General features: G+C 34.5%; 1 protein-coding gene across 1 annotated transcript in view; it reads left to right on the plus strand.

Moving 5' to 3' along the window:
* Positions 1 to 731: 731 nt before the first annotated feature.
* Positions 732 to 12,274, plus strand: part of LOC110452627 — a gene marked incomplete at its 3' end in the record, with an annotated part of 59,581 nt that continues 48,038 nt past the window's right edge. Inside the window, exons 1-2 of the mRNA XM_021501262.1 lie at positions 732 to 863; positions 2,450 to 2,898. Of these exons, the coding sequence (XP_021356937.1) occupies positions 2,829 to 2,898 (70 nt within the window). The remainder of the gene's footprint in view (positions 864 to 2,449; positions 2,899 to 12,274) is intronic.

Consider the following 12,274-nt stretch of genomic DNA (forward strand, 5'->3'; position numbering starts at 1 on the left):
GTGACGCTTGTCCATCTATCGTGTTAAGCTGACAATACTTAAAGGACGAGACCCCAAGTCAATCAGTGATCTGTGTAAAGGTTTTCCCGACTATCGTGGACACATCTTGTTGCTTTCGGCAATTCCCAAGTATCGAGGATACACTAACTACTGCTCCGTAGAAGGTTAAGGGGTCATACAATCCTGCCCAATATAGCGGTGTGAACCGAGTTTTTACTTCTTATGTCAAACAGTCGCATTATCAGGGAACGTAATTTCAAAAGAATTGTTCGAACGGACGCTTGGAGGAGTATCACATGAGACTTGTATCGCTTAAGTACACTGCTCTATGTTTCTCCCGAACAAACAATAACACTTGATTTAAAAGTGATATATAAATGATACAAAATCGTTGAATAGAACTTTAATGTGTTCGTCTATTTCGTCTTGATTGAGTCAAGAACGACTGTTCAAAAAGTGATAATTTTAGGTGTCGTATTCCGGAATGTGCCCAATTGGAAAATGAACGGATGGATTATTACACAATATTCTTGTTTGTAGCTTTGCTATACCTGGATGTAAAATGAGAATTAAGGTATAAATAATTAGTTACGTGTACAGTATATAAAGTTGTGATTCATTTCTAAATTGATTTTCGCAAGAAACATGGATAATTCTAGAAAACTGGAATTTCAGCACTTCCTGTATTGGTTGGCGTGGAACACTGTTATATACGGATGTTCCGTTTGACACTTTTCGCCATCGGTTGTAGTCTGCAATTGTCTGTTTTATTTCCTTTAAATACGACGGCACTGTAATCAGTGGTGGTTCGTAACTTTGGATTTTAAATCTACGAATTTTGTACAGAAACTAGTGCAGAAAAGGTAAGTAGTACTGACTCCGGAGTGAGACGTTTTTTCGTTATTTTAGATTTATTTTTGCTATAAATTAATTTTGTTTTAACGTATTCAGTAATGAAAAGCGCATTCTACGACAGTTGTTGATTATATTTGAATAAAAAACGTCTACCTACACCTTACTTCTGTAATACGATGTGGATAGCATAATTTTTTACCGAGAACATCAATCTAAATTCTATTTCATTCTGGAAGGAAGCAAATTGAAAATGAACATTTAAAAATAACAAAGTATAGACACAGAACCAGGTTGGTGTACTCAACTCACAAGCAGCGCCGACCGGTGTTTAAGCTGTTTGTACATAAAATATTGCTAAAGGCAGTATACTCTCAAGATGAAAGATATCCTTAACAATAACGGATCTTTAAATTGTTTTTCATTTCCTAACTTAAGTTTGTGAAAATTAACTACAAGTGAAAACAATGAAATTCAATCTGTCCTTGTTAAAACCATCCCAAGATACTACATCGGTCGGTTTCCTAAGTTGATGTAATATCATTTAGCTTTGCTGTTAACTCACAAACGGAATTTAAACATAAAGTAAATTACTGGTTTCAAAGCATTTCGTGTGACAGTAATGGTTTGTTGGCCCTAAACCCCGGCTATTCAATACTGTAGGTTTTGCCACAACTTTACAAGTCTATGATAAGCGGATGAATAAATTTCTTCTCTATTATAGCTACGTCAATCAACGCGATGTATAATAGATTTAATTTGAAAACAGTATATTTTTAGATTCCAAAGATCATAAAAATGGATAAAACATTTCGCCGTAGAGAATTGATCTTGGGGCTTACCTTTAGCTAGTGAGTTGATGACCCATTGTGTGGTTACTGTGTACAAGTGTAGCTGCGCGCTGGCGTGTTAGTCGGCAGATTAGTGGCTATGATCAGCGTAATTGTAGATGGTATCGGCCCATTAAGGGGAAAGATTTTCAGATTCAAAGCTACGTTTATGAACACGTCTGTCTTTACAAGCGCCTGATATACTGTGGGCGTTACAAGTTTCACTCCCTTTGAAATAAATACTAACAAATATTCAAAGTGTTTGATACAGAAAAATAACTATAATTTTTTCCCGATTTTTTTCTTCAATGGAAAATATTTTGATGTAACAAATTGTATGAATCGGTAGTCATTTATCCAGAACAAATCCTGGAGATTTCATTCAATTGAAAATAAACTTAGCATTCATGACCGTCTGCTCAGCGCCAGCACGTGGCCACAGCCTATCAACAATACGGGAGAGGGACACCGACGGCGACTATTATTTTGGTCTTATCCAGGAGACACTAAGGCAGCTAGTCGCATTCACGCAAGTAAATTGGCTTCCCTCTATATTACAAAAGATATCCTAAAACTCAGTTAGATGAATTCCATCGCAAACGAAAAAACTGGTTAGCATCGATAGCCTCTATGTTTGTGTGTAGGTGTCAGTATTTGACAGTAACAACTTATAAACGATTGTACATCAAAGGGTAAATTAAGTCAGAAAAAGAAACGGTGTATATTTCTTTCCTCCAATTCGTCGGGAATACACTCTTACATTTCAGGTGGCGTGCAGCGTAAGTCAATGTCTGTGAAGCTACTTTGGATAAACAAATGGAGGGCGGGAAAGTTTGTGGTCGACACTGGCGGCAGTAAGGAAATAATACAATCGAGTGTGTTTAGTTCAGCTTCCTATAAACTCTAAGGAATATTATTGGGAAACAAGTGTTGAACGTTTCAACGAATCACTGATGTCAAGCACCTTACTGTCACACACACAGAGGAAATATACCTGCAGTCATCTTCGTTTTTTTCCTTCTGAGCACCCCCTAGGCTATTCAACGATTGATAACAGAAGAAGACGAGTCATTGATGGACATAGCCCATCATCCCTAGCGAACAGGACGAAAGTCAGCAGACGACATATCGTTTGGCGGGTAATTAATGCCATATGAGTTCAAATTAAAAAAGTGCAGAATGAAAACAAGCATGAAGTGGACTCTTATCATTTCAGGTGAGTATTTGTTATCTCAAGTTTAAATACCAGGAAGAATTTATCTTTATCGTGATGTTCATTTATACCATGATAGCCATGAAAAAAGAATGTGATTTTTAGTATTGTTTTGATGTTTTAGATCCTTGTCGACGTCTATACCGTGACAATTACTGTCAAACGGTCTACAGGGCTTACTAATGACCCTGTCGGCACATAAACTATTGGGGGCACCACAGTGTGGTGTTATTGGAATAGGATAGTAACAGATCACATAAAACCAGCTGTTTTATTATTGAGAATTTACAGTACTAATTTTGACGTCACTCATAATAATAATAATTATATATTTTTCTATCTTCATTTTTAATACATGCATACAATTTCATTAGTTCTTTAACATGTAACCAAGGCTGGGTATGTCTTTATATATCGTTTTTGGTATTTAAGGTATTAATTAACTTTATTATATATTTGTTACCCTTAACCTATGATTCGACATCCTATTTTTTGTCTCGTTTTATTTTTTCAATACCATGTATAAATATATAGTAATTAACTAGGATTACAGGAAAGTGTCGTTCATGACTATGTACTTGTTACAATGTTTCAATTTCATTTGATGAGTTTTAAAACTAATAATTCTTAGTAAAATGGGTAATGGGGTCATATGCAAGCTCTCTTTAAAAAGTACCAATAAGTTCTCATTATTTTCTCGCGAATGACTGTATTGTGTTTTATAAATGATATCGAATTTAGGTATTATTTATATTATCATAGTCTAGCACTGTAGTGGCGAAATGACATCCATTCATTAGATTGATTTCAAACGATAAGATAGGGTAAACGATCCTGCTCAAGAGTTCTAGTGTAATATTGTTAGATATACTATTTTAATTTTATTGGATAAAATACGGTAATTGATCTGTAAAGGAAATATCTCGACTCAACATACGATACAACACTGAAGTAGACCTGCTTTACTTCATCACTTTTTGAAGAGACATTGTTCGATAATTATAGGGAAAAATTATGTCGGTTAACGTTTATTATGATATGATACCACGAGGTACATCATAATTTCCTTTTCCTCACGCCATTTAATAACTGAACACACGACAATAATAATATTTACCAGATGTTATGATCATGTTTGTCTTGTCACCGTTATAGTACCCCACATACAACATAAACAATATAAACAGTAATTATAATCGTTTATATATAACAATGAGATAGCTACGTTGCAAGTGATTATAAACGATAACTCTGTTGTGCGGTTGTTGATTGCATGATGTGAAATACAACATTTCTTTAGAATCAGCAGATTGATGTTAGTCGATCATGGGAAAAGTTTATGAAGAAATATTTTATTTGCAGCTGTACTGTAGATTGTGCTGTTCTTTGAAATGTAATGTAATTTTTGTGAATTCTTTTTTACTTTGGTTATTGGTTGTGTCAAATCCTTTCAATATGTATTAGCTTTTTACGAAACTAATTGTAACAAGAACGCTGTTTTCGCACACTTCATAAATCAATCTTTCCAGGAAGAAATGATGATTTGTATTTTCCTTTTGTTTGATGTCACATCGGTTGTTGACATTCCTATATTTTTACCAGTTGAACTCTGGGGAAAATACAAGGCAGATAATGCAAGGAAACGATAGTTTCACAGTTCTTGAGTAAACAGAAGACATCTTTTAAATTAATATCTTCATTGTGTGTAAGATTGCATTGTTTAGTAGACAATACAAGTATTACATTTTTTCATTTGGCTCGTTCCAAGCTGTGCACTAGTTGTCCGCATGTATCCATTTTTCAAATTCGGAATTTGGGAGTTGTTGCGAACATTTCACTTCCGCTTGTTTTGTCTACATTTTTTTCGTATTTTAAAGAAAGTTTTATTTTAAAGTGTCTATCCGATCTTATTTGTTTATTAAACTTTGCGTGTACATCGATTACGAAAACTATGTATTTTTACACATTATACGTTTTTGATTATTGTTGTACTGGCTGTTGCTATAGAGACGGACTCGTAAGCCGGCGGAAGTTGGGGAGGGTTAATTTAAACAGAATTCCAAATCATTATTAGGATATCTTTGCTCATCTTTATCGTCACAAAAGCAATAACTGATGGATGATATTATTTAAATTTCAGACGTACGTATAACAACACTCGTTGGAAATATATATTTTCAACGAAATTTTAATTTAAAATAGTTTTAATCGCTCTATAGAGAAATTAAAACTGTAGACTAAACTCTGCATTAAGCTTCTGTCTGGTCTGCCTTTTTCTAATTTGCTTTTCTAACATACCATTTATGTTAAGATAAGGGTATATATAATATATAAGTTAATGCACAGCCATTTTTTAAAATAATGAGCAACAACAAGCTTAAACGCAATGTAATAAACTATATAAATGTCAGATTTAAATCGTCTTCGAATTCTTTCTTGTTTTGTAGAATGGTGTACTGGAGGACGGAATTATAGTACATGTATGTGGACCTTAAAAATTGAAAGTACACAAATAAGATCTTGTTGACGCCTGAATCTAGATAAGTTTGAACTTAATAAACCGTTTTCACATGACGTCATACTGTGATCTTATGATAACTGCATGATACGACCAGTTTAAGCTCTTTTTTATACCTAAAGCCAAAAGTTTTAAAATCTGATTAAGGAATATCAATCATACGGGTTAACACAGGACACTACAATGACCGAGTCATTCTAAAATCAGCTGTCACTTACCAATAGATAATCAGCTGTCACTTACCAATAGATAATCAGCTGTCATTTACCAATAGATAATCAGCTGTCACTTACCAATAGATAATCAGCTGTCACTTACCAATAGATACTCAGCTGTCAATTACCAATAGCAAATAGCAAGATCAGATCTATTCGATAATCAGCTGTCAATTACCAATAGATAATCAGCTGTCATTTACCAATAGAAAATCGCATGTTAATATTTATTAGATAATCAGCTGTCAATTACCAATAGCAAATAGCAAGATCAGATCTAGTCGATAATCAGCTGTCATTTACCAACAGCAAATAGCAAGATCTGATCTATTCGATTATTAGCTGTCATTTACCAATAGAAAATAGCAAGATCAGATCTATTCGATAATCAGCTGTCAATTTCCAAAAGATAATAAGCTGTCAATTACCAATAGATAATCAGCTGTCATTTTCCAATAGATAATCAGCTGTCACTTACCAATAGATAATCAGCTGTCAATAACCAATAGATAATAAGCTGTCAATTACCAATAGATAATCAGCTGTCAATTACCAATAGCAAATAGCAAGATCAGATCTATTCGATAATCAGCTGTCATTACCTACAGCAAATAGAAAGATCAGATCTATTCGATAATCAGCTGTCATTACCTACAGCAAATAGAAAGATCAGATCTATTCGATAATCAGCTGTCATTTACCAACAGCAAATAGCAAGATCAGTTCTATTCGATAATCAGCTGTCATTTACCAACAGCAAATAGCAAGATCAGATCTATTCGATTATCAGCTGTCATTTACCAACAGCAAATAGCAAGATCAGATCTATTCGATTATTAGCTGTCATTTACCAATAGCAAATAGCAAGATCAGATCTATTCGATAATCAGCTGTCATTACCTACAGCAAATAGCAAGATCAGATCTATTCGATAATCAGCTGTCATTTACCAAAAGCAAATAGCAAGATCAGATCTATTCGATAATCAGCCGTCATTTACCAACAGCAAATAGCAAGATCAGACCTATTCGATAATCAGCTGTCATTTATCAACAACAAATAGCAAGATCAGATCTATTCGATAATCAGTTTCAAGTATCTGAAGCTGAACATAAATGCATTGCGATTGCTGTATACTGTGTTCATTTTAGCAACAAATGCTTTCTGAAAATGTGAAGCTCTAATAGTAAAAGAAGCAATAGGATTTATTTTCTGTGAAACATTACCAAACAGAACACATTTATATTTATGTGAATATCTGGTGACATTGAAAATAACGACATCTTCTGAGATAGTTTACCTGCGTGGCTATGAATTCTTGCTGAAATGATAAGTGTTGAATTTAATTGTATAGGGATATTGGCTTGTTTATAAAGTAATGCAGTTGAATGGGTTCTTTATTGTACTGATAATACTGATTAAATAATGAAGTACACACTAAGTAATAAATAATTATTGAAAATACTATCATCCATTTCCGGTAATTGTACAACTATATATTGTGACACTATGTCTTTACACTGTCTGGCGATACATTATAATTCGTATAATTTCGCACAATCTACTGATACATATTCTGATTAGATATTCTTGTATCACATGACATTTATGCTTACATCTCTCTCCTTGTTTGTCACCACGAAAAAAAATAAGGTGTCATTCTTTAAACGAGTTTTATTTTACCGAAAAACAATAACAAATTATGATAAATAACCTTAAGCTTCTTTTTATCTATACATGGAAATGGAAGAGCAACGAAGAATAGACCGGTTCGATAGAGTTTAGGAAGATGTTAATTCAGCTGGAGAAAAATAATCCTTGATAAATAAGTTGTCACGTTGGTGGTTTGAAAGTTACTTAGGAATGTAAAATATGGAAAATAACAAAAAATTACAACGCAGGGTTGTTTTAATAAACATGAATAACAGTCGACTCTTAGGTTATAATTTAAGAGTGAATGATATATCCTACAATACCTTATCAAGGTTTTATCCGACAAATCAGTTCTGACATTCTTTTATCAGACGGTGTCTTATCAATGTTTTATCAAATAATGATCTGAGAATGCTCCATCAGACAATACTATATGTGACAACGCTTTATCTAGCCAACCATTATCAAACAAACGTTTATCTGACAACTCGGTATCTGCTAATGCTTTTGTCAGACAGTGCCTTATCTTACCAAGTTTTATCAAACATTTTTTTATCTCTCCAATATTTACCAGACAATTATATGTGGGATAAAGTGTTTTCTGTCCAAGCTTTTTCAAACAATGCTCTATGTGACAAATCTAATTCAGTTTTATACTACAAATTGGTGTCTAACATAGATTTCAGACAATGCTTTGTCACACAAAACTTCATCACGTGATTCTATATCAGACGATGCTTTATCTCCCACTAATCTGCATGAGACGAATCTTATCTGAAAATACTTTATCAGACAATGCTTTATCAGAAAAAAAAACTTTGTTTGTCAAAATGTGTGATCATTCCCTTCCATCCCTCTAGATATCATCTCCCCCGAAATACGATCCAGCGCGGCGTTGCAAATAGCTTTATGATATGGTTTGTCAATTAAGTAATGTCAATTAAGTAATATCAATTTAGTAATGTCAATTAAGTAATATCAATTAAGTAATGTCAATTAAGTAATATCAATTAAGTAATGTTAATTAAGTAATGTGCGTGTCTAAAGGGAGGTGTATTAGTGACTATGAAGCGTTCATTCATTTACATGTATACCAGTTATATGTAGAATTGACGACTGTACAGTTAAACTATTAACTCTTGGATAGAAATTTACCAGGATTTTATTTTCAAAACTAATATAACATACCTACGTCAAATCGCATAAATTTAACCACAAGGAACGATTATTGATGTTCATACACGTATTTAACGGTTTTGAAATTTATTTGTTTTCAAGAAACCAAGACTTGTCGATATTGCATGTACCACTGTGTTATTAGCTGTTCAGACTATGTTTTTTTAGTGATTAATTGATTTCCGATTTTTTGGCACGATATTTTCTCCATGTACATTATTGAAAAAAATATATCATTAAATAATCTGATCTGGTTTTAACAAATTCCTAGTCACGAAGAAGTAATATCAGACACGATCATGTCATAACGTTTACGTTATTATTTGTTTTATCTCGATACAATGCCGACATTGATGAGTCCTCATTTGTCTAGTGCGTTAACATTAATACATGTAGCTACTTGTGTTAGAAAAACATAAAAATACACTTAACCAACTTGTCCCGTCAGACCCTTAGCTCACGCAGTTATTTCAATAACTTGTACGTTTAAAAAAAAATGATAATAAAAAATGAAGTGACCGTTTTATTTGTCACAAATTCGCCCTGATTAGAATGCATATGATCAAACCTCTCTAATACCATGCAGTATCATATTTTTTCAAATATTGCTATATATAAATGCTATGGGTATATTGCTATGAGTATATTTGTTGTCATCTTTTCAATCCATCCATCCATTTTTATTATTTTATTTTTGGGATGTTGGCTTATGTTCGCATTCCAAACGATCTCACTTAGTATATTCCGGTAAACGAACCATCTCCCTATAATGATTTCATGCTTACTATATGCATCCCCTGTACACCAGCTACACATATGTTTGCATTAGGGAAAAAACTTGCAGACGTTTCCTTCATTGTTGATGTTAGTTTCAGGAAACAGAATATTGATTACTTTTAAGCATTGAACATATGTATCTGCGCTTAGTAAGTATTAAAATTTTACTTGTTGAGTTGCAATTATAACTTCAAACAAAATCGTTAAACTGTTGTCAAGATTCTTCACTGTACTTCCACAGGCTTTTGCCTTGCGATGGTCGTGTTGTTGTCAGTAAGTACCACCATTATGTAAGTGCAACGATTGATAAATAACCTGTTTGTTCCTACCCAAGACTTTTATTATCCTTTTACACTGAACGAAGGAATATGTTATGTAACTTGGCTGTGCAATGTTGAAACGCAATTTACACGTACTGAGAAATATTGCGGTTTTAAATATTCTGTGTTCGGTTATCGAAACGTGTCGACGGTTTTATTAAATTTGTACGCGTATATTGACCAATAACAAAATTTTCCTTTTATTTAATGCTTATATGTGGCCAAGGAGAGTGGAGTGAGTTGAAGGGTTATGACGTCATATGAATGACGTTGGAAAAGTAATAAGTACGTCGTTTTTCAAAATGTTTTTTAATCGTGTAAAAGCAGAAAAGAGTCATAACAGTTACTGATTTACGTTTCTCTTTAGGAATCGTTTCGTAGAAGAACGAACTGATCATCACTACTAGGGAAATGCAAACACTTTGTTTAAAATACAATACAGTACATGCTATTCACTTGATCCGCAGTTCGTTATGCTTATAAAGACAGTTTTAGTGGTACACTATCTTTTGTCTCATTTCCCACGTCTTAAGACTCTCATCTGTCTGTGGTCAAAATCCGCTAAATGCTACTTCCTATACCAAATGTACCCTTCTACATCACCTATTCTTCCTACCCTCCCATGATATCATGGTTGCGATTTCCCTACTCCCATATACAACCCTTTATTTGTAGCCCCTTATGCCATCAGCCCATTGATTCCACTAATAACCCGTATCCGTATGAATCCTTCCCCCTTTCGATGGCTTACCTCCTTGTTCAACAATAGCAATCACTATTTACCTTTGCGATCTCTTCTAAATTGTCACCTTTCGATTTGTTCATTATGGTTTCCGTCTATTCTTCAGTAGCTCCGTCCTCTCTATAATCAACTCTCATTTCATCTCTCTATGACTAAAAGTATTTAATCTCTACAGTCGCCTTTCCTTCTACTATACACATGTTTCCTCTCTATGACTAAATGTATTTAGTCTATAAAGTCGCCTGTCCTTCTACTATACACATGTTTCCTCTCTATGACTAAATGTATTTAATCTCTATTGTCGCCTGTCCTTCTACTATACACATGTTCCCTCTCTATGACTAAATGTATTTAAACTCTATAGTCGCCTTTCCTTCTACTATACACATGTTCCCTCTCTTTGACTAAATGCATTTAATCTCTATAGTCGCCTTTCCTTCTACTATACACATGTTCCCTCTCTATGGCTAAATGTATCTAATCTCTATAGTCGCCTGTCCTTCTACTATACACATGTTCCCTCTCTATGACTAAATGTATTTAAACTCTATAGTCACCTGTCCTTCTACTATACACATGTTCCCTCTCTGTGACTAAATGTATCTGATCTCTATAGTCGCCTGTCCTTCTACTATACACATGTTCCCTCTCTATGACTTAATGTATTTAATCTCTATAGTCGCCTTTCCTTCAACTATACACATGTTCCCTCTCTATGACTAAATGTATTTAATCTCTTTAGTCGCCTTTCCTTCAACTATACACATGCTCACTCTCTATGACTAAATGTATCTAATCTCTATAGTCGCCTGTCCTTCTACTATACACATGTTCCCTCTCTATGACTAAATGTATTTAATCTCTACAGTCGCCTTTCCTTCTACTATACACATGTTCCCTTTCTATGACTAAATGTATTTAATCTCTATAGTCGCCTTTCCTTCTACTATACACATGTTCCCTCTCTATGACTAAATGTATTTAATCTCTATAGTCCCCTGTCCTTCTACTATACACATGTTCCCTCTCTATGACTAAATGTATTTAGTCTCTATATTAGCCTTTCGTTCTACTATACACATGTTCCCTCTCTATGACTAAATGTATTTAATCTCTATAGTCGCCTTTCCTTCTGCTATACACATGTTCCCTCTCGATGACTAAATGTATTTAATCTCTATAGCCGCCTTTCCTTCTGCTATACACATGTTCCCTCTCTATGATTAAATGCATTTAATCTCTATAGTCGCCTTTCCTTCTGCTATACACATGTTCCCTCTCTATGACTAAATGCATTTAATCTCTATAGTCGCCTTTCCTTCTACTATACACATGTTCCCTCTCTTTGACCTCAGTTACTGTCCCTGTGGTTGCTTGCATTGCTTTCGATAGTAGGCATCCCTTCTCCGTTGCTTCTTTTCTCCCGGATTTATCTTCTACGATCATTAGCTCTCAACCACTTGGTCGCAGGTTTAACCCACGTGGATCAGTCGCCAAGTACTAGCCGCAGGTCGGTAATTTTCTTCCGTCACTCTGGTTTTCTTCCATCATCAAAACCTGGTACATCTTCTTCCTTAAATGACCATATCTGTTTATAGGACGTTAAACGCAAAGAAACCAAAGGAACCACACCACAACCTCTCCCAATCCATCTCTTAATGTCTATCCCCCCGTTCTTACTCTTGCAGTCCTCCTTTTACCATTGCCCCTTTCTCCCCATGGCCGTTTATCCCTCCTATAGTCATAAATCATTCATTCACACTTTTTCTATCATCTTTACCTTTTAATAACATAGCTTTGCCTTCTCTTCGTTTTTATTCTTTTGGTCGTTTCTTCCTCGGTATTTCGTCTCTCATTGCTTCTTCTCTCCGACTCTCCTACTCTCTTCATTGTTAGCTCTCCGTTCCTATTCACTTTTTTCTGAAGGCGGTCCTCCATTGCTTGTCGATCCCGGTTCTTTGTTGCTGTCCTCCTGGCT

The sequence above is a fragment of the Mizuhopecten yessoensis genome, unplaced genomic scaffold, assembly GCF_002113885.1.
Source record: "Mizuhopecten yessoensis strain PY_sf001 unplaced genomic scaffold, ASM211388v2 scaffold775, whole genome shotgun sequence".
Lineage (NCBI taxonomy): Eukaryota > Metazoa > Mollusca > Bivalvia > Pectinida > Pectinidae > Mizuhopecten > Mizuhopecten yessoensis.